The sequence below is a fragment of the Notolabrus celidotus genome, chromosome 3 (genome assembly GCF_009762535.1).
Source record: "Notolabrus celidotus isolate fNotCel1 chromosome 3, fNotCel1.pri, whole genome shotgun sequence".
NCBI lineage: Eukaryota > Metazoa > Chordata > Actinopteri > Labriformes > Labridae > Notolabrus > Notolabrus celidotus.
In genome coordinates this window covers 31,263,681-31,285,947 of record NC_048274.1, presented here as the reverse complement: position 1 = coordinate 31,285,947, position 22,267 = coordinate 31,263,681, and the positions used below count along the sequence as shown (strand labels likewise).

Below are 22,267 nucleotides of genomic sequence, written 5' to 3'. Positions count from 1 at the left end.
AAAATCAGATGCCTCAGCTTGGATGGGCTGATCCGATTTCTCCTCTCAGTGAGCATTTGCCTGGTCTTCAAGAAGACTCTCTCTGAAGGAACAGATGTAGCCAGGATACACAGCCTCCCCTCCATCACCTGTATCCTATATCCTCACATGTGGTTGGCCGCATGGCCGCCATGCTGACCAATCAAAACAAAGTTCTGCTGTGAGCAGAGCTGGGGCTGAACACTGTGAGAGCTAAGCAGGGAAAGGAAAAAACTGGGAGCCGGCTCTCTCTCGATGCGAGCCGGCATCTGAATGGCATTCTGATTCACTATAAAGCATCGGCTCTCAGAGCTTTTGATCATGACACATCACTAATGTGCTTAATCTGTGTTACAATTATGAGGGGGCCTTGGACAATTTTCTCACCTGTAAGGGGTCCCTGGCTCCAAAAAGTTTGAGAACCCCTGCTCTAGCTAGTAGGAGTGCAAACTCCGGATAGTGAAAACAAACAGAACAAAAAGAGCGACACAGCTGCAAACTCCTTGACTACATGTCTTTCAATGTAGACTTCCACTGAGAGGAACATATTAGACTATTTAGGATCTAAATTAGGAACTAAATTTAGACTGTCATACAGCTTGATCATCAATGACAATGTCCTGGAAATGATCTCTGGAAAACAGTGGGAACCCTGATAACTCAAATAATGACAATGTCACTTCCATTAAATGTAGTTTGATTTGGTTTCTCTCGCTGCTTATTCTTCAGACCATCCCATTCATGTCCATCATGTTTCAAACTGAAGAAATGGACAGCCAGTGGCTAAATATTAGTCAACTGTTTACATGGTGTTAATGAAAACCTATATAGTGTGAGCCTGTGTCCAATCTTTGTGAATAATGTGTTCCTCTTTGTTCCTCCACAGCTGTGTAGAACTTATTATCTGTGAACAGATGAATAAGTACAAAGTACGACTAAAGGATATTAACAGCCTGGAGTTTGCTGAGAATAAAGCCAAGTGCAGACTGACCCTCATCAGACGATCCATGGTGAGTTCACATAATCTGATTTATAATCCAGCAGTAATTCGATAAATGTGCTAATAACCATTGTCTCATTGCTAAATCTACCTGACTGAACCGTCTTAAAAACTCCCTCAGTGCTTAACCTTCCCTGGTTTCCTCCTCTGAGCTGTTCTTCTCCTCTCCATGTTACTCCATCTAACCTGTCCTCTCCTTTACTCAGAAACCCGCACTTATAGCTGTTAGATTTTTGAGCATAGCGCGTGCTATGGTATGTATACACACACCATGGACTGCATCCCTAAACCATCATCCAGTGGTGATGTTGTTGTGGTGCCGATCACTACTCAGTCTCATCTCGTCAAAACACATATCTATCCACTTCATCCTCAAAAGCATGTGTCATCACTTCACTCAGTCGGTTTCTGTTTTCTTCTTTTTTTGTGTCTCGGATTGATTACATTTTTTGTTACAGCAGTTAGATTTCCATGATCTTTGTGAAGTATAGAACATTCACAGTGCACGTTTGTCTTGTTTAATTTCTTCAAATCTGCAAAGACTTCATTTTTCTTTAGGTTAATATCAAACATTGTCTTTTATGGCTGACAATCTAACCTGCTAGTGTGGGATGAATATGATGGGTCACAGATAGATAGGATGAAGATAAGGTATATTTTTATTTATTGTTAAGAACAAGAAATAGAGAAAAGCATTGAATAGTTCCATAGGGATCACATACACGTACACACAGTGTCAAATTTAGACAGTGGAATGTGTTGTCTTTATGATAACCTGTATGACACAGATTTATCTTTATTTGTTTCAGCTTTTTTTTATATATTTACAGAAGTTGAACTTTTTTTCCAACAGAATTTCTGCAAAAAACATCACTTTCAAAGCAATACTATTAGCTCAGTCTCCGGCACAAGTAGCAGTGCAACACAGCTAAGTAGATGGTGATCCATACTATAATTGGTTGATGCAAGTTCAGTATTATTTATACAGTTATATGTGAAATAAGCTGCCCTTGAATAACCTGGTGTGTTTTTTTCATGATTTTTTTTATGGCATCCAGAATGTTTCTAAGTAGCAATATTAGATTAAAAAATATGTGGCTTGATTTGACTTTTTTACAACACAGTGAAGTGCATGAAGTAGAGAAATAAAAAAGCGAGTAAGCAGAGAACATTATACGCACATATCCAGACTTAGATCAAGTCCCATTATATTCACTGTCAAGGCCACCAGCTCTATGAATCTGCTGGACTTTGAAATGTAACTGTCCTTACTGTGACAAGGAGTATTTTCATTTCAAGGCAAAAATCTGGTCCACAATAAGTGATCAGTCAGTATTTCCCTCCCTTATAACGTCTAGTGTGTCCCTTTTTTTTTTACCTTTCCCAATCAAAAGTCATGTTGATATCTTACATGTTTGTATTGTTCATTGTTAACTACCAGATATATTTGTTGCTGTTAGCTCACCACAACTCGTACACAGCTGTTCAATAAAGTCATTTAGGATTAAAACCTTGACCTTTATAAACCTGGCGTTACTGATTTTATCCTTTTTGCTTCTCACTTAAACCTGAAGCAGCCAAATGCAGCCAAAAAGGTAACATTTGTGTATCATTTTGCTGTACTGTATGTATCTGTATTTTGGACCAGAGGTTTAGTGCTGCTGTGTTGTTTTGGACTTTGCATGTCATGTATGTGGTTCAGTCACTGCATGTGTAAATGTGTAGCTTATAAGTGGTGGAATGTGCTGTAACTATTTCATTTATTGTTGGTCAGTCTGTTTTGATGAATGGAGCACAAGTGAAATGTGGACAACAGTGACAAGACGACCTCTGCCTTTGATTTGTTTTTAGGGAAAAGGCCACGTACAGCGACTGAGCTACCACACGCCCTCGCCTCCGGTTAGCCCTCGGCTGCCGTTTGTGCCTGATGCTGTGATAACAGAGAGCGATGGTGAAGAGAGAGCCGACTCTTTTCCAGAAATCTCTGAGCATCAGCAGGCAGCCATGCAGCAGGAAGAGAGGGTGTTGACGGAGCAAATTGAGAGCCTGCAGAAAGAAAAGTAAATCTGTTACCAATGTGCGTGCAATAAGCAGTGTATCCTCATGTGCTCATTTACTGATCTGCATAATGTTTGCCTCCGCAGGGAGGAATTGACTTTTGAAATCCTGGCTCTGGAACCACGGGCCTCAGATGATGAGACCCTGGAGTCAGAGGCCTCTATCGGTACAGCTGACAGCTCTGAAAACCTCAATGTGGACTCTGAGGGAACCATTTCTGACTTTTCTGGTATGTAATCATGCAAAAAAAGACCTGAGCTCACTTTAAGAGATGGCAAAGTTCACTCATTCTTATAGAAGTAGAAGTACAGATAATAATTGAACTAATTGAAATTTCTAGTGAAGTTAAAGTGAGAAATTCATACTCTAACATGAATACCTTAGAACTCAATTTAGAACTGTGCTCACCTTTCACTTTCTGTTTGTGTATAAGGAAGAAAATATTCAAAAAGCTTTAACCCTGACATGTTTGGCCTCCCCTCGCAGAGAGAGGTCCCATGGTGACCTCCCCCTGGCCTCGGAGGTCTGACGCACAGAGCCCCCGACGCCGGGCTCTCCGCAGGCAGCCTGACTCCCTGGACTCTGTGGACTCTTGCTCCAGCGTTTCCTCCTACTCCTCCTCATCACACTTCCAGCCAACTTCATCTGCCACCGGCCGGCGCTTTCGTTTCCACAACAAGTCTCCCTCAGGTTCAGCCCAGGCTCAGGCTCTGAATGCATCTCAATCGTCCCGGTCCGACAGCTTCGAAATGAGCCCCACAGGAGATCAGGAAGTCTTGAATGATGAAGTACCGCAATTTGTTAGCCGAGGCACCTACAACCCAGAGAGAGGCAAACAGAAACTCAGGGGGACCAAGCATTCAACCAGGAGGCACTCCAGAGACGGGGAAGGCCACGGCAGGGACCCTTCAGAGATACCACAACAGATGGTATTATATGGCAACAATGAATTCATGGTATGAAGGACACTGGGACACCAAAGCACTCCCTTTTTTTAACTCCCTGGCAGGAATATAAGCTCTCAATGGGAGGTAACACTATGGTGACTGATCGCCACTCCTACAAGCACTCATGCTTAGCCTTTCTTTGTTGAAGTCTGCAAAGAAGTCTCCCCAAGTGCCGTGTACAGTGTTACTGAAGGGGGTTTGTTAGACAGAGGGACATAAATCGGTGGAAGTGGCTCCTCTTCTGTGGACTAAACTGCCATCCATGCTCTCACAGTGCCTTGGCAGCTTTTTACCCAACGCCAAGAGGAGAGGGACTGAGCAGGAGGACAGAGAAAAGGGAACGTTGGGACATGCAGAAGACCACTCAGCATCAGGGAAAGTAATGGAGCTGGAAAGCTAAGGCAGTGCGCTGCAGTGAATACGAAGAAATCAGGCAACATCAGGCGTCACAGATGTTACAGTGAACCTTAAGCTCACAATTATTAGCTGCTTTATGAGTTTACAGTTCATAACAATCAGTGTAAGCAGTGGTTGCTCTGTTATTACAAGTTTATTTTCCCCTTATTTAATAAATTTTAATGTCACAGAAATTCTTTATAACATATATTATACAGGTATAAATACTGTACAAAGCCGGAACACCAGCCTCCGCTGGGTAGTTGAAGTCAGATATTTATCTTTTTTTTTTTCTTGAGTATCTTGGACAGAGATGTACCGATTTGGGCAGTGGATGATTTATGAGTGTGTGTGTGTGCATGTGCCAAGCGCTCATGCTCGACTGTGTGTGTGTGAAAAAGAGAAAACCACTCCATGTGTTTTAAGTTTTTGTGCTGCTTTTTCCCCCTTACAAGGGAAATACCGCCATCAAAGGGACCAAGACAGCTGGTGTGTATTCCAGCCACGGGGATCCCAGCTCTGTAAAGAATGTTATATGTGTATTATTAAACCCCTGCATTCACTGCTTAACAGCCATACAACAAATATAATGTACAGTACAGGTCATATGTACAGTATAGTGGACAAATGCCATTCTTTCATTGAACTCTATTGTTACCCTTCCACCCCCAAACCTGTCCCCACCTTCTGTTTCAAAAGTGTTTGCTCAATAGCAACCAAGCAAGAACATAAAATCAGCACGACTATTGTCTTCTTTATTTATGTTTGTTTGTGTTATGAGAGCTTTTCTACATTGTTTATTATGCAGGCTTATGTTGATCTCGTCAGCAATTTCTCATTATGTCATTTAGCAGAAATGTAAAGTTTGGCTGAGGACATAGATTATTAGGCCTTCCATACAGTAGACATTTAGATTCCTTTTAATCATATACTTTATAAACATAGTTGACTTTACCTCAAGCCCTGAAACGGAAGCAAGATTGCAACTACTGAAATTATATCATGTAGATTCCAATATAATACGCCTTCTTACCACTATACTACAAGATGTATCTATGTATTGGGACTACTCAGAGAGTCTTCCCCTCTTCATTGTGAGATGTTTTACCTTTTCTAAGAGGATGGGTCACGTTATTTCCCTTTTCGATAAGTCATTGACAGATTAAATACACACAAGGGTTGTGCGGTTTTAGCGTATTGAGGTTAATATTAGCTAATAATAGCAAACTGAATATTGTGGTGATTTGGTGACTCATGACTCTTCTCTAATTTGACTGTCACAAACTGTTTCAGTATTTCCAATCATCCAGTAAAGAGTGGCCACTGTTCACTATGCAGGCTCTCTAAGAGGAGGAAGCTACCTTTTGAATCTTTTCTGCCTCAAAGATATAATTATTATTAAAGTGACAAGGTGCATTTTGTAATTTAATATTTAACACAGATGGAGTTCCTTCTTCCTCAAAGTATTCACACATATTTGGTTATTTTAGTAAATTGTAGCTTCATTTTCCTGGTTAACAATCATGTTTTGAAGTTTCTTACTGCAATTCATGATTATTGATACTCCATGGATTTTATGTTACTTTGTCAGTGCCTTGGATCTGTATCATTGCTTTAGGGATGTGTTGTCTCCTTTCAAAAGATTATGAAATAAGATCTTCAACTCAGGCATTTTCTCTTAGAAAAAAATCACAGAAATATTTTTAATGTTTTTGGCATTTTCTGCATTTATTCATTCTCATGTGTGCATCTTTGGTTATGGGTTGTTTCACTCACATTACTTTCCTATTTATTTTGTTTCTTTACCTGTCATTTTCAGCCATATGTCGTCGAAATGCAAACAACTTATAGGGATTTAATGATAAAATATAATCTAATACGTTTTTTATTAAGTTTCCTGGTTTTACATTTATGAAAATGGCAGAAATGGACACAAAGTAGTTTGTGCTTAGTTTAGAAACAGTGGTTATACTATTGTGGGGAGTTATAACAGTAACAAAATGTAGTCTCTGCAGTGTGCAAAAGAAAAGAAAATGGCATCAGATGACATTCACATTTTGATTGGTCCGTCATAACGGGAATGAGGGGAATAATAACATGGCTTGATACAAAGGCATTGGAAAACGCAGAGATTTCACAATAGTCTCAAATTCCTCCACTTACCGATGAGTACCGATGGGCATTATGACCTTAACTCCAAACCCAGCAGAAAAATAGTAACGTTTTTTACACCAGTCCTACCAACAGCAGCTTTAACCTGTCCTCCAATTCCCATAATTCTGACAGCACCTAAAGGCAACTGAAACTGAAAATAAAGTTTGTAAAAGGTCTCACTTTGTTCCTGAAACACAACAGACTTGATCTCATTTCGAGTGAGAGAGAAAGTTGGCTGTCACGAGAACTCCACACTGGAAACCAACAGACATTTGTCTAAAAATAAAGGTAAGTAAACTTAATTGATTACCAATGACTCCGGGACAACATCCCCGTGACGCAGCGCATCGACTCACGCATGCGCAGAGGCTCTGCCACGGCAGTATTGTAGAGGAGGAGCAGCCGCCACCGGGAGACGAGAGCTGTCGTGTTGTTGATTTCACACAAGATAAACTTTTCCCCACAATGTCGGGATTTGACAGCAACCCCTTCGCGGATCCCGTGGACGTGAATCCCTTCCACGTGAGTGTGTTGTTTGGTTTTCAGAGTATTCAGCAGCTTTTTCGAGTGAAGTCTGAAAGAGATCTGCTGAAACTAAAACCTGTTTGGTTGGTTGCTGGGTTTGGCCCGGTTTGGCTTCAGTATTTCCTGGCTAAGACTCGTCTCTATTATGTATTCTGACACTTTGTGGGTTATTTGTGTGTCATATATAAACTTGGTGTGTAAAAGTGTGTGTTAACGCTGTTCGCGGATGTTAACCCACCTGTGCAGGTGAGCAGATCCACGAGCAGGTGCCTGCTAGAAATACTTACCCAATAACTGTGACTCATTTTAACCCGCCATTGATCAACACAAAAGGTTGATATTTAACCAGATTTGGTGTTCCAGGCAGAAATGGTGGTGCACTTTGCTGCGTTTTGAGATATTTATGAGCTTTTAGTAATAATTACCTCCCTGGTGTTTCCAGATCTAATAATCATTCCAGGTATACAGGTTAAAGAGAGAAAAATGTCTTTCTGACATACTTTATCAAAGAAAAATGGCCTCCCTTTTCTCTGATCAAGCCTAAGAAATTATGTTTTAACTGAGATGAATGTGCTCCAGGACAAAGAGTCTATTAATAGTTAATGTGGTATGAACATTCAAGTAATATTCCCGCACTAGTTGGTACTCTCTGGGTCACTATTTAGTTGACATAGTGCCCAGAGTAGTGATTATTGCTTCACCACTGTAAGTCATATCACAAAGTTGATCTTTCTTTAGGATGCCTCCATCACAGAAGCCACCAGCGGAGCCACTGAAGGCGTTGATGAGTTCAACCCCTTTTCTGCAACTGACATGGTTAGTGCTGTAGCTTTGTTTTCAGTATAACTAGCTGATGGACCAAAGAGATGTTACCTCACATGAATATATATAAAGGTTGTTTTGTACATTAAAAATCTGTATTGCTTTTCTTGTCCCACAGGGAACCGTCTCTGGTGCAACCATCCCCATCACGGCTGCCTCCTCTCAACCTGCTGTCCTTCCAACCTCTGTGGAGCAGACTGCACAAGTGAGTAAGACATATGTATGATGTGATGTCAAATTTAAGACATCTTGTACATCAATGAAGACTAAATTACCTGAGTGCATCTGGATTTAAGAACTGGCTTTGACTTTAAATGGTCAATAAGATTAATAAGATTAATGATCAAAACAACTGTGGTAGCAAACAACCAAAACTGATACTGGAAATAACTTTATTTTACACATTCATTGATTAAAAAAACAATTGCCAGAGTTCCTTGGTGTAATATCTTAAAAGACCCACATGTTTTATCAGTCAAATACTATATGTTCATACCAAATACTTCAGTATTTTTATGTGTTCAAAGTCAACTCAAGTCAAACTTTATTTATATAGCACATTTTAAAACAACCGCAGTTGGCCAAAGTGCTGTAGAAGCTTAAAAACACAATCAGTAAAAACAAATAGTAATTAAAAATATATATATATATTAAAAATGCAATAGATAACACAAGAAAAAGCCACAATAAATAAAAGCAAAATAAAATGTTGGATGTCTTGCTCAACAGGTATTAAACGCCAATGTAAAGAGGTGTGGCTTAAGATTTAAAACTCTCAATAGTCTGAGCATATCTTATGTCAGACTGTTCCAAAGTGTGGGAGCAGCCACCACGAAAAGCTGTCACCTCTTGTTTTGAGCCTCGATCTTGGCACATCTAAAAACATCTGGTCAGTTGACCTGGGTGCTCCGGCTGGAGCATGCAGGTGCAAAAACTCCCTCAGATATGGTGGTGCCAACCCATGTAAACTTAAAAAACAAAATCAAAAGATGGTTTTGCCAAGATAGTTTTATTTTACAAGAACTATTTATTGGTATTTTGTTTCCTAACAGTCACATAAACACAGTAAGAGAACATAAAAATCATAATGTAAAGGGGAAAAAATGTAAACATTTCAGTTTTTACAATTAGAAATGTTTACTGTATTAAACCAGCAGAGATGGGTCTGGGTTTAGATGTCTGTGTTGAAGTTCATAAACTTGAGATCACATCTTCCAAGATAGAAAATGTAACAGGAAGCTGTATAAATGCAGCTGTAGGAAAGTAGTGACGATACTGAACACAGCGTTAATGGTGCTTCTTTTCCATGGACCTTCAGGCAAATGCAGCTTCTGGCCAGGCTAAGCTGATCAAACAGCAGGAGGAGCTGGAGAGGAGAGCTGCTGAGCTGGATCGTAAAGAGCAGGAGCTACAGAACAGGAGCGAAGGCAGAACAAACACTGGAGGTAAGAAGTTAAAATTGACCTCAGAAGTTATGTGTTAACTCCTGTTGTACTTCAGACACTAAAAACTGACACGAATGATGTTGATCCAAGTGGGGGGGGGTGTTTCTTTTGGTTTTATTTTAGAGAAAGAGAACAACTGGCCCCCTCTCCCCAGATTCTCCCCAGTGAAGCCGTGCTTCTATCAGGACTTTGAGGAGGAAATCCCAGAGGAGTACCGCAGGATATGCAAGAGAATGTACTACCTCTGGATGTGTATGTAATCCGTCTTGCAGATTTTGCCCAACACAATGAAACCAGACAAGTTTACATTTAAACATGTATCTTATTTCAAAAGAGAGCTGTGAAGAAATCCAGGTTTTCTTCAGACCTCAGTGCATTAATCCTGAACAAACAGCCACCATGTTTTTACATTTTATTTCTACTCTGAGAGTTATTATTTATAGTATAGCTATAATTCAAATTACCCAAATGATCAAGTCATTATTTGTGTAAAGCATTTAATATCACAGTCCTTCAGGTCTCAGAATATGCATTGGAACTTTTTATGTGACATAAATAATGATTCGATTCAAAATATGTAGTCCTAGAAGCTGTTTAAGTTCAGCCGTCACACATAACTGATCTGGCTTTGAATTTAGTTTCATGCAGCTAATTGGTTTCCTTTGTGTCTCTCCAGTCCACAGTGCCACTCTCTTCCTAAATGTGCTGGCCTGCTTGGCGTACTTCACAGCAAATGCTCAGTATGGTGTTGACTTTGGTCTCTCCATCCTCTGGTTCATCCTCTTCACCCCCGTGTCCTTCATCTGCTGGTACAGGCCCGTCTACAAGGCCTTCAGGTACATCAAACATGAAGTGTTTTTTGGGTTACATTACGTACTGGTCTGGATCTAACTGTTCTGCTGTAAGCAGGGGAAATAGGGACACAAGCAGATGGATTCATTACAGGATTTAGTTTTTTTAAAATGTATGCAGTCTTCAGAACTTCCTCATCCTCCAACTTAGCCAGAAGGGTTTGAGGAAGTAGGAAGGAACGACTGAGCTCAGCAGCTTCAATTAAAAATATTAGTAAATGCTTATGTTCCATTTTCTTGCTGGAAGGTACATGCTTTAATTAGATTATTTTTTAGACCATAGAAATGTATTTCATTAAGCATTCAAAGGATGCTTACTATGATTGATAACAAGTCTGTTGTGTTGTCTTTTCTGCCCTCACCAGGTCGGACAGCTCCTTCAGCTTCTTCTTCTTCTTCTTTGTCTTTTTCTTCCAAGTGACCGTGTACATCATTCAGTCTGTAGGGATCCCCAGGTGGGGAAACAGGTCAGTAGGAACCTTAAAAACTGAATATTCATCTGCCTGTTGGGTGAAAGTCTGAAGGTGTGGTCTAAATGTTTGAGAGTCTTTATTCCTAACAGCCAGTCTGTATTTTCATCAGCATGTGCACTCTTTATTCATAATACATGTTGGTTCTGTTTCTTCATTCAGACCTACTCTTTGTGTTTTGCGTCTTGTCTTGCCGTGTTTCTCCTCTCTGGCATCTCTTGGACAGATTCCTGCTGCCCTAACTTGTGTGGGTTGCTGCTTTGTAAGTCTGGGACTTTTCTCTTTGGGTCTCTCCTCTGGATCATTTCAGGTTTCGGTCCTCATCAATCAATTTTCAAACTTCATGCTTCTTCATTGTTCACTTGTTCAGCTTACGATACTGTTTGATTCAGAATTTGTTGTGTTATTGTTAATGCTTGTATACTGTCCATCACACACTCACTGTAAGATGTTGTTGTTTGTTTGTGTTTGTTGTTGACAGTGGATGGATCTCAGCCATTAGTATGATCGGCACAAACCTGGCTGTTGCTGTGGTCATGCTGGTTGTGGCCGGTTTCTTCACTGTGAATGCCATCCTGGCTGTCATCCTACTGAAGATGGTACGCTTTAATGCTAATAGTAACATTTTATGTGTGTCTCTGCTCAGGTTACACCACCCTGTGTTATTTAAAGTGGATAACAGTTTCTGTGATCATCCAGGGACAAGTGATTGAACTTCTGAAATAGGAAGTCAAACATGGAGCGTCACAGATATGTAAATGTGATTACTCTCACTGTAGCTTTTTTGTATTCATTTATTTTGCTCTATCTTAATGAGTGCAGATGCAAATCTAGGAGAGAGAAAGTGAAACCAAAAATGGATGTGAAACACTTGGGAGGCATCTGTAACAAAAGCACAAGAAGACAAATTAAATGTATAAATTATTGAAGGATTAAAACAGGTGCAAAAGCTGTGTCTGAAGTGTGACCTGAAACAGGTGATAACTGGTGAGGGGAACATTCATGTCCTCTAAAACCAAGAGCTTCACCTATTAACTCTTTAATTAACACATTTTTAATGTACGGCAGCAGTAGTGTGGTAAAGTTTGTGTTCATGTGCAGTCTGAAGACCACTTCTTCTTTAACTATTTTCTGCAATCGTGCTCTTGCTGTACACACTTTTGGAAATGCACGATCACAACTGGGAAGTATTTAAGAGCTGGAACAACACAGAAGTTATGATAAGTTTTGTCCACATTTTGACCCAAAGCTGCAGTGGAACACACAAACAGACAGTCATCACCTTTTTTCATTAAAAGCACAAGAACAGTTCACTGCCAAAAATTGCAGACATTTTTTGAACTGCTCAACATGAGGTGTGTTGCAATCGTACCAAATTCTGACCCGCTCAAATCACCAGCATCACCCATTTCTTTCCTACAAATTTTTCATGTATTTAGTTTTTAGATTTCCTCCTAACTAATACACAAACAAGAATGTCACCATGAGCTCTTAGAATAACCTGAACTCAACACAATTTGTAAACCTGTGTCTGTTTTTATCTGTGTCCCTGTCCTGCTTCAGGTCCACTCAAAGTACAGAAGGACAGGTGCCAGCTTCACTAAGGCCCAACAGGAGTTCTCCAGCGGAGTCCTGACCAACAGGAGCGTTCAGACTGCTGCAGCCAGCGCCGTCAGCTCTGCTGCTCATGGAAACTTCGGCAGGAACTAGGGAGTTTAGACTGTTTCCTCACTTCCTCAGTGCCTCAGGCTAGTTTCTGCTTAAACATCATACAAGACTAGCCATAAACAAACATTCTTCTGTGAGTTAAGAGGATTTTGGGGTGTATGGGGTTATTTACTGAACAGAGCAAGAAAACAAGTCAGTTATCAAGGTCAACCAAGTGAGTTATTTCACTTTTTAATGTTAAACTTCTGCAGACACTGTGGTGCAGAAGATAAGCTAGAGCTCTAATGCTTGAATGTATGACTCACAGGTCTCGTTTTTTATCAAAAACTTGGTCACCCTCGTTAGACCACAGCTAATAAAAATGATGCTGTGATGGAAAGCAAAGGAAATCACAAACAAGGTGAATGATGAGACAGAGGGTATGAAAAACAAAGAATTACAAACATAATACAACAAAACTCCCTGACTGAATTATATTAAGAACCTAAAGAGGTACATTTGACATTACACCTCCTTTTATCCGTTTGCAAAGGCAAACAGGGGGTCTGAAAAGACTTAAGTTTAGTCTGAAGTCCATTTATTTTAATCATTAAAGACTCTAAAAAGTCTTATAATTTTCGATCTTGTTCATTTGGGCCTTAAAAAAACTACAGGATCGTCGGGATGCTATTAAGAAAATAACTGGCATGAGCCCGGGGTAACCTGCCAGTCAATCTTCTGCCTGAACCACTTTAAATACTGTACGATTCCTGCAAGTTTTACTGGAGTTACATATTTTCAGGCAATCACTACAAGTCCTGTGAAAGAGATGCATCCTGTTACACTTCTTTTGAACACAGTTGCTGTCTTGATTTTGCTCGTGTTTGTATAATACTGTACAGGAGGAGCTGATGACTAATGAATGAAGGTGTTGGGATGAAGGTTATTTTATTTCTGTTTTAATCAGCGTACTGGTTTAGATGACGTGCAGTAAGAGGCTCTTCTGAGGGCAAATGAAGAAAACTGGGATGGCACATTTTATTTCATGCTGAGTTGTGCAGAACATTATGTTTTCTATGAAGTCAGATGTGATCAAAATGTACGATGGTGCAGATTTTCTGACATAGTTACTGAGATAGTATATGATTTATACTTATACTTTATTTACTTAGGGAAACAATGAGCAGAAAGAACACTTTTTTTATCTGTTGATTTTCCAAGTGGTACTGGATAGTCACAGATAGTCTGTATTTTCTAGCTGCACCTACATGTTGGTAGGTATTAGAATGTTTATGCTTGTGAATGTAGAGATATGCTGCCCTTTTCTAACTTCTCCTTACCCTATCATTGAATCACTTTCTTAGGGTGTGACCTCAGTGCCTTTAAGCAAGTGTAACCCACCTATTTTTGTGGGGATGTGCGCATATGGCTGTTGGCTGTTAGTGTTTTGTCTTGTTTTCTTTGTCTTTATAGAAAATATTTTATGGTGTAGTTTCCCTTTCATGATCAAAATGTGTATTAAGGTGTGTTGTACATAATGTTGACTTATTTAAAACATGTTGGAGGGGTATTTTCAGGAACTGGTTCTCAGTCTTAACACTGAATAAACTGTTTTCTCTTTTGCAATGCAGGTCAGGTTGAGAATGTAATCATGTTAAAGCCTACCAAGTAAATCTGATTGTACTTTACTTGCCTAATATAAATCAACGTTATTTTTGCACCTGCATGTAAAACACACATACTCCATGCATTTGTTGAAGGCCTCTTTGCTCGGCAGAGATAAAAAAATCCATTGTTGGTATTAAATCATGTGTGAATGAATACACCCACTACTGGTGAGCTGCTGCATTCCAATACCAGGACATGCTCAGGTGTGGTTTTGCATGGTATGTCTATTTACATACTAGAAACACATATAAGCAATAGCAGTTTTATTTATAAAGCAAATTTCATTACACAAGTTCAATGTGCTTTACATGGAGAATAAAAAACAAAAACATTTTTTCCCAAAAACAAGTAGAATAAATAAAAAAAGAAAAACAATAGATACACCCAACATACATCAGACACAGCAATCAAAGTCTATGAAGAAAATGCAGTCTTTGGGCCAATTTGGCACACAAGAAATCAACATGAACATTCCACTTTAATAAGTTAATCATCTGAATACCCAAATACTTAAAAGAATCTACCTGCTCAATTGGACCATCACTAATTAAAACAGGGTCATGTCAATTTCTGAGAATGACTGATGACTTTCCAAATATCAGTGTACTGGTGAAATTTCAGTTGATATAAATAGTGTATACTTGATAGGAGTAAGAATTTAAAGAATCACCAAAATAAAATACATTTCTAAGATAATAAACAATGAAAAATTAAAGCATTACAAGAAAATAAGATGCTATACTTAATAAATAAATAAGTACATAAATATGATGTTCCAAAATATATTACCATGCTACACTGTAAGCACCCCAATACATATCCACTTGACTAATTGATGCCCCATGCATTTGTGGGTGCAGCGTAGCTTGAAATGATGTTTCTGTTTTCCCCTTTCTTTCCTCCTCTCCCCTCAATCACCCTGCAGCACTTGGCTTGCTGCTGCTTGCTGCTGCTGCTTCTTGCTGTTGCTTGCTGTTGCTTGCTGCTTCTTGCTGCTTCTTGCTGTTGCTTGCTGCTGCTGCTGCTGGTTACACCGGTAGTTTAGTGAACGGGAAATCATACATGACAGGTCACTTACGCACTACATCTTATCGTTGCGACGCGCACACACACACACACACACACACACACACACACACACATCTGCGCTCGGCACATTTACTCCGTTACGTCTAAACCATAGGTCAAACAACGAAGCATTTTTTTCTCAGTCGAAGGAGTCTCATTGTGAAAGGTTTCAGCAGGGCACTTCCGCTTCTACATTCATTTAACTGTCATTAAAGTTTATTCAAGGCTCTAACCTCCTAAAATACACTGTAAGAAAATACTTTAAATTGTCTTAAGGCTTACAAAAAAACTAATTTGGTGGCATTACAATTAGCTTTAATGCTCTTGCAGGAACTTTTCCATGTGCGCTGATTTTGGCCCCCCTTGTGGACAAAACGTGACAAAACGTGATCTTGTGCATGTAAAAGTAAGGTTTTCGAATGAAAAGTCTCGTCCTGTGTATTTTACACTCAAAGCAACACTCACTTCGAACCTTTGCCATTGAAAATGGACGAAATTGCTCTGCTTTTTTGGCAATTTGTTAAATCATTTGAAACCTTCCCCAGTAGTAGTGACATAAACTCTTAATTCTTATGTACAGAAATAACATACCTTATCTCTAATGGTCTAGCTTTACTTTTCGATGTTATATGGAGGCACCTTTATTCATTTGAATCAGTTTGGTAACCAAATAAAAACTCATAATCGGAAAATCAAACAGTCATAGATAGGCGATTTGAACCCAAATGTCACCAACATGCTCCCACACTAACAAGAATCAGCATAAAGTTAAACTCACCTGTCAAGTCGTTCCCACTTCAGGTTGTTGGAGACTGAGATCTTCCTCACACTTGTGTGTCGACGTGCGTCCCTCCTCTCTTTAATGTCTTCACTCTCTGTCCCCGTCACGCCTCAGATAAACTAGGAGCCAATGGGTAGAATACATGAATCCTCCATTTACTAAACTGAAACCATAGACTGTATAAAATGACTGAAACCGACTATTGCTGCTGCTGCTGCTCCTCGCGGGCAGCTCGTGATAAACACTCCGTCTGGCTCTGTCACCGGCGCGTGTGAGAAAGAGGAGAGAGGGCTTTGCTCACATCCTCTATCCTCCCTTTTGTCTCAAACACACAGGTTGGATACTGTGAAACTCAGAGAAAGCATGTTATAAAGTTATAACACCATCCCAGAGAGGGTACAGTTCTGTAAGAAAGTGACAGCAGCCACATGATAGAGTGAACAAATAACCAGAGATGAGCTACTTACTCTGTTTGCAGGAACCTTCACCCCATAGTGAGATAAGTTTGTAATTCAGCGTGGATATTGGAGGTGTTTGTGTTTTTCAATGGTCTCCTTTGCAAAATTCATATTTCATAAGAAGCTATCCGAACTTATCCATAATTCAGAAACGTCTGACTGGGTGGGGCTGACTGGTGGGTGGTCGCAGGGGGTAGGACGAGTAGGACAGGGCACCCTGGGGAGCCCAGTCACACTATCAGACTGTGACAAAAACAAAACACTCTGTGACCAAAAGATGATGGACTTGTTGCCAGGGAAGACAGGGACTCCAACCCTGACTGAAAGGCGGCAGCCACTGACAGGCTTTTGGAGGAGCAAGAGAGGTTGAACATGATAGTCTGTAAGCTCCATTCTACAAACCCATCAAGCTCTGACCAAGAGAATACAAATAAATTAATTTTAACATAAAAGAGTATTCATAGTGATTCAAATAAAACTCTGGATCCTCACAGGTTTAAATGGTAATTACATTTTCAACTTTTATTTCTTTTTAAACAAACCTGGCAAAACCTGAACATCAACAAAGGAAACAGTGCAGTACCCAGGCTCTCTGAGCAAAATAACTCAATCAATACAATCAAATTACTGAACACTGGAGACCCTAAGATTAATGCCTGAACAGAAATACACAAAAATAGGTAAAAGGGAAAAAAAATCTGTGATATACACCAAATGTGTGCTTCAAACCACACGTGTCCTTATTTTAAGAATCCAAGTGTAGAAATAAAACAAAGAGTGCACTCAATGAAAATAATAGGTATAAAATTAGTATTTCCAGTCATTAAATATCAGTAAAATATGAAGTGTAAGATCACCAGTTACTTTATAAAGCCCCTAAAAGAAATAACTTGTTTAAAGTGAACCATATACAGTGAACATTTTTATCAAACAGAGAACTTCACTTTCCACTACGCCCATCATTTGCAAATATAATAATGATTGAGTAATGGGAAAATAAATTAATGCAGTGTTTGTTCCTTGAGTGTGAACCCCTTGCCAATCAGTTCAGTCACACAGAGGCTCGTCCATTTACTGCCTCAATCGACACCCAATTAAACGATAGACCGGCACAAAATAAATGAGCGTTTGAAATAAATGTAATGACCAAGTGCTTCTCTTGCTGTAGTGGACAAGTTAATAAATTTCTCAGAAGAGCAATAAGCTTGAACAAGAGTTAAAGAAGAATTCTTCTTCAGCGCTAAAAACAGATTGCTGTTTCGACATTGTTCCATGTTCTAAAAGTACCTTGTATGAACAGAGAGCCTTTGCAGATACTAAAAGAGCCCAAACAAACATTTAGATTAATTTCAAAATAAATTAAACATAAAAAATAAATAGGCACAAAAGGTGAGCTTAAAAGTCCTTTCCCTTTTTTTCTGGGAGAAAGAAAAAGACACAAAAATGAAAGATGTGAGCCTGTAAATCAGCTGGTCAGTGAGGGTGCTTTGGTCTTCCTGTGTGTCTGCTACTGTGATACATGTCGGTTAATAGTGGTTTGACCACGTGAAACCAGCACAAAAGGGTCTCAAAAAAGTTGACAGAAAAGAAAAAAGGAGGGATCAGGAGGAGGAAGAGGGCAGTTGGGTTTCTTCTGGCTGTTGTAACCTCAAGATGTCATCCTGTCTGCATCCTGACTCACTGCAGCCTGTATCCAGGAGAGCAGAGGGGCGGAAAACCACATCACAGGTAAATCATGGTCCCCTCCTTCAATTACAAACCCAATCAGGAGAAGTCGTTTCTAATTTCTAGAAGTAAAGAATGAAAAGGAGGGACACAGGGCAGAAAATGAATGGACTAATGGGCAGGACTACAAAGCATCGTGGCTAAAGGAGGGGCAAACTGTCTGCAGGTGTTTCTTCCAAGTGGACGCCTCACCAGAAAGTTTGAAACATCCTCCCCTTTATTGCGAAAAATGTTTACAATCCTGTAGAATCTTAGTCCTCCATGGCACATGTAATACCTCCTGTAACTCTGCTGATACTGCCCTGTGTTTGGAATATTTTGTACCTGGTGGGATGTCAGTAGCTTTGGACTACAGCACATTCAGCCTGGTCTGGACTCCACAGTCTGCAAAGTTCTGTAAACAGAGTATAACATTACAAAAAAGTTTAACAGTGTCACAAATATGCTTCATAATGCGACTAGTTTGGGGTAAAATAAGACTCTAAAGTTGTGCCACACATAAATTAATAGAGTGGATGACAGGAAACTGCTGTTAGTTCAAGCAGTCCTTGTTAAAACTGCCCAGAGACACCATCTAGTGGCCTGCATGAGCATTGCACCTTGTTCACAGTTTGAAGATAGAAACAAAAAAACACCACAACAAATTAACATGATTTCTTTTAAAACCTAAAATAATCAATTAGGTCACAAAACTGGAGTCTCCATCAGAGTTTTCCATGACAGTGACACCCATCTGCCTTGTTTTGAAACTGACAACTACAGCTACTGTCACTACAGGCAGTCACCTGATCGACAGGCCGTGTCCTCTGCGCCGCTGTCCACTGAAGAGGAGCCTACCATGTGTGAGAGGAGAGGGGTCAGCGGTCAAACAGAGGGCAACACACAAACCCAGACTCGCCTCTAGAGGAGATTAGAGAGGTTGCGGTGGAGGCTGGAATGGGGTGGGCTCGGACAGGTGGATCTAAGCCAGGCTGAACCTTGCATCTCATTTGCAAGAGCATATGTGCAGTGCCTGAGGAACCCTGCTCAGGATGTTGTTGACTAATTGGTCTTTGCATGTGTGTGTGTGTGTGTGTGTGTGTGTGTGTGTGTGTGTGTGTGTGTGTGCGCGCGCGCGTGCGCGTGTGTTTGTACCTGGTAAGCATAGGCGTTCTGAGCGTAGGTCATTGGCATCTGTGGCACCATGACCCCTCCATAGTTGGAGTTGGAGTACGAGTACGGCTGCAAAAAGTTCCAGAAGAAACACAATGTCATGTGAATCCTGATGTTTTTGACAGCTGGTATTGTGTGAATTAAGAAACTTGCATGTAATTAGCGATACCATTAGACATGCTGTAGCCACATTTATTTTTTTCATCTTTTCTGGCAAATGTATAGGTAAGTTGATGGATTTTACTCCACCTTTCAATTCTATTATTGGCTGAGCTAATGAGGAACCTTCCCCTCAGAGAAAGTGCATCCATTTTATTTTACAGAGTTATTAAGTGCAATCGAATAACTTCTTCCTGCACATTTTGTTTACTTCGCTGATTTTATTTGGAAATGGAATGATATTGCTAGTAGCTTGTCTGTTACCTGGTTGTAAGGGCTCCCTCCATTAAGGATGGGCGAGGGTTGTGCCACACAAGCTCCCCCGGGTGAACAGCAAACACAGTAGAAGTACTGAATGGGGTTCATCCAAGGAGCTGGGCAAATCATACGCGATGGCATGGACCCTAGATTCATTTTTTATTTTTTTTAAAATAAGAATAGTGAGACAACTGAATGAGAAATTAGTTGCAAGATATTTTACTATAACATCCATGAAGTTACCCTCAAGTGTTTGAATACATACGTGAGCTCCTTTCCTTCATGATGGCTGGGCCGAGCTTGAGCTTCTGGCCATTAAAAACGATCGTTTGCTATTGAAATAAAATATACACAAACTTACTACTACTTTCAGGTGGATATAGAAAACAATAAAATCTGTTCATAAGGTGCTTACCTCAATGATTGACTGGATATTCACATCGTCATCGAAGTATACAAACCCGTACCTAGATATACACAAAAAACACAAACTCCAAGTCACAGTCAGAAAAAAGAGGGCTCAATGTAAGTTATGAAATAAACAAATTCATATTCATAAAGTTCATACATAGCTATAAAATGTTCCAGTTTACACCCACACAAATACAGTTGTGCTCATAAGTTTACATACCCTGGTAGAATTTGTGGTTTTTTTTAGCCATTTTTCAGAGAATATGAATGATAAGAGAAAAAACTTTTTTTCACTCATGGTTAGTGGTTGGGTGAAGCCCTTTGTTGTCAAAGAACTGTGTTTACTCTTTTTATATCATAATGACAACAGAAACTACCCAAGAAATCAGAATTCCAGGTTATTCAAGCACTAACCTGTGAAAAAAAATTTTGATTTGTAAACTGTGCAAAGCAATTCAATCCCCTCAAAAACAAACACATGGAATCAAGCACCAAAAAACTAAACCCTTCCTTCTGAGACTCTTGTAGCTGTATGAACTCACCCCTTGCTGATCCCTCCACGGTAGGTGATAATCTTAACTTCCTTGACAGAGCCATATCTGGCAAAGAAGTTCTGCAATTCATTTACATGCACCTGAGGGTTGAAAGGTATCACAACTGAAGTGACGGATGCTAGTTTTTATGCTTCAATACTGTAGAATGAAAGCATGCTGCACAATGTGCACCAAGAAGGTTTTTCAGCAATACATTATTTTGAGATTAACCCTAAAATCACACATTTTAACTAACTTTCAGAATCAACATTCATCAGCCTTACAGTGATAATTTCGTAACATGCATCTGTTCACTTATTTTTTACTCAGACTAGCCTTGAATATACAAAAAGATCAAATAGCATACCTTCATGTTAATCCCACCAACAAAGAGGGCGTGTGGGGTCAGTTTGCCCTCAGGTAAGATGAAGCCATTGGACATCTGCAGGGTGGGGGACATCTGGCTGCTGCTGCTACTAGACGTGTGGACATCCTTTCAAAAAAAAGGTTTGACTGATTAGTTGCATGATGGGTAAACAAACCTTAAACACTTTAAAGTGTATGCTTTCTCCCAGTGCCACTTCACTGACACTAATGGTGGAGACACTTAAAAAATCCTCTACTCCCCCGAGTCTGAAGTTCATGTCGCAGACTTAAACCACGTGATCGTGTTGTAGGAGTCATATTACGTTCTTTCATTACTTTCGCCTTTGTTAACATTGACACGGAAAATTCCCCGCGAAAGTTTTCAGTGCACCGTGTTCACTGTTAAAATAAACCTGGTGCATCTTTCATAGTTTAACCCTTAAATGCGTCTATCCCGACAGTGAAGCAGCAATGAAGCATCGATCTAAGCAAAGTCAATGTGACAGGCTAACTACCTTGCTAAAACTTTGCAAAATAGTGCTAATTCCTACAACTTAGCTCCTCGAAGTCAGTTTCTCTTTCCACCAAAGATGACTAGCTGTTTTAAGCTAGCTGTCCTTATTTGATGTTAGCCGCTGAGTCAAGAGGTCGAAGATTGATCCATCCATAAATACGCTTAAACAACTGAACACAGGGATTATATGGCTAAACTTGTAACTGTATATTAAGTAAGAAATATCGCCGAAACTTACCATATCTAAAATGGTTCAAATTGATAAATTAACTAGAGACCATTAAAAACAAGCAGACCCGCGCCTTTTCTGTTCTGCCCGACAACAGTCACTCACCACCGCACTTCAGCCGAAACCACGCCCCGTCCACATGGCTGACCTGACAGCCAATCAGGGGCTACCTGTGAAAAATAAACAAAGTTCAAATATACGCGAGTTTAAGAATATTTGCACATTTACACAGTGGTGAACAAAGTATACAGCTTCATTACCAAGTCAAAGTATAGATACTCCAGCTCAAATATTACTCCAATCCAAGTGAAAGTTGTTCAGTCAGATTATGACTTGAGTTAAATTCCTGGAGTACTTGCTTTTAAAAATACTTAAGTATTCAAAGTACTTCTTAAAAAATCTTAAAACGTTTTATTTTCACAAAATACATAAGTGCAGTCAAGACTACATATGAATATATACTGTTGTATGTTTATTTAGAAACCATTACTTGTAATGTCTAAAAACTATACCATGGAACAAAAACAGCAACCAAGTTACTCCAAGCACAGACAACTTAGTTTGAAATGTTGATCTGGAATTAAACAAATGTTATGTAGCTCAACACGCTTT

General features: G+C 39.7%; 3 protein-coding genes and 1 long non-coding RNA gene across 24 annotated transcripts in view; 2 read left to right on the top strand and 2 right to left on the bottom strand.

Annotated features, from left to right (window-relative positions):
• myo9aa (myosin IXAa) overlaps window positions 1–5,162 on the top strand; it is a 137,626-nt gene extending 132,464 nt beyond the window's left edge. For 10 of the 11 annotated variants that reach the window (XR_004630685.1, XR_004630682.1, XR_004630680.1 and 7 more), the window contains 4 exons: window positions 905–1,028; window positions 2,870–3,078; window positions 3,163–3,305; window positions 3,563–5,162. Coding sequence is in view for 1 of the 11 variants with exons in the window: in XM_034679611.1 (XP_034535502.1) it covers window positions 905–1,028; window positions 2,870–3,078; window positions 3,163–3,305; window positions 3,563–4,038 (952 nt within the window). In the remaining 10 variants the exon portion in view is untranslated. Of the gene's footprint in view, window positions 1–904; window positions 2,614–2,869; window positions 3,079–3,162; window positions 3,306–3,562 lie in introns of all 11 variants that reach the window. The other variant, XR_004630689.1, reaches the window with a different exon arrangement.
• LOC117810061 lies at window positions 2,354–3,984 on the bottom strand. Its single transcript, XR_004630691.1, has 2 exons — window positions 3,485–3,984; window positions 2,354–3,064 (listed from the first exon to the last, which is right to left on the bottom strand). It is a non-coding gene; the product is annotated as an uncharacterized LOC117810061 (long non-coding RNA).
• Window positions 5,163–6,801: 1,639 nt separating the features above from the next.
• scamp2l (secretory carrier membrane protein 2, like) lies at window positions 6,802–14,139 on the top strand. 2 transcript variants are annotated; one of them, XR_004630690.1, is made up of 10 exons: window positions 6,802–7,095; window positions 7,837–7,914; window positions 8,039–8,125; window positions 9,239–9,365; window positions 9,489–9,617; window positions 10,042–10,201; window positions 10,582–10,683; window positions 10,913–10,996; window positions 11,168–11,285; window positions 12,250–14,139. XR_004630690.1 is itself a non-coding variant. In XM_034679613.1 (9 exons), the coding sequence occupies exons 1-9, from the start codon at window positions 7,039–7,041 to the stop codon at window positions 12,394–12,396; spliced, it is 1,005 nt and encodes a 334-aa protein (XP_034535504.1). In that variant the 5' UTR covers window positions 6,893–7,038; the 3' UTR covers window positions 12,397–14,139. The 2 variants fall into 2 exon arrangements, 1 of the variants encoding a protein (XP_034535504.1); XM_034679613.1 differs by lacking the exon at window positions 10,913–10,996 and having other exon boundaries at window positions 6,893–7,095.
• Window positions 14,140–16,803: 2,664 nt separating this feature from the next.
• On the bottom strand, window positions 16,804–21,820 carry LOC117810060 (deleted in azoospermia-like). Of its 10 annotated transcripts, none has more exons than XM_034679620.1 (10): window positions 21,761–21,820; window positions 20,914–21,039; window positions 20,556–20,647; window positions 20,018–20,069; window positions 19,868–19,934; window positions 19,609–19,748; window positions 19,168–19,254; window positions 18,819–18,866; window positions 18,358–18,427; window positions 16,804–17,995 (listed from the first exon to the last, which is right to left on the bottom strand). In XM_034679620.1, exons 2-9 carry the CDS (start codon window positions 21,004–21,006, stop codon window positions 18,383–18,385), a joined length of 624 nt encoding a protein of 207 aa, XP_034535511.1. In that variant the 5' UTR covers window positions 21,007–21,039; window positions 21,761–21,820; the 3' UTR covers window positions 16,804–17,995; window positions 18,358–18,382. The 10 variants fall into 10 exon arrangements, with proteins under 10 accessions (XP_034535511.1, XP_034535510.1, XP_034535509.1 ...); XM_034679619.1 differs by having other exon boundaries at window positions 16,804–18,095; window positions 21,665–21,796; XM_034679618.1 differs by having other exon boundaries at window positions 21,665–21,796.
• Between the last annotated feature and the right edge of the window lie 447 nt (window positions 21,821–22,267).

Coding starts and splice junctions, on each gene's coding strand:
- scamp2l (XM_034679613.1), top strand. CDS start 7,039: ATGTCGGGATTTGACAGCAACCCCTTCGCGGATCCCGTGGACGTGAAT. Junction 9,366..9,488: donor AGGCAGAACAAACACTGGAG/GTAAGAAGTTAA, acceptor GTTTTATTTTAG/AGAAAGAGAACAACTGGCCC. Junction 9,618..10,041: donor AATGTACTACCTCTGGATGT/GTATGTAATCCG, acceptor GTGTCTCTCCAG/TCCACAGTGCCACTCTCTTC.
- LOC117810060 (XM_034679619.1), bottom strand. Junction 19,749..19,867: donor CATGAAGGAAAGGAGCTCAC/GTATGTATTCAA, acceptor AAATGAATCTAG/GGTCCATGCCATCGCGTATG. Junction 18,867..19,167: donor AGAACGCCTATGCTTACCAG/GTACAAACACAC, acceptor CACACATGGTAG/GCTCCTCTTCAGTGGACAGC.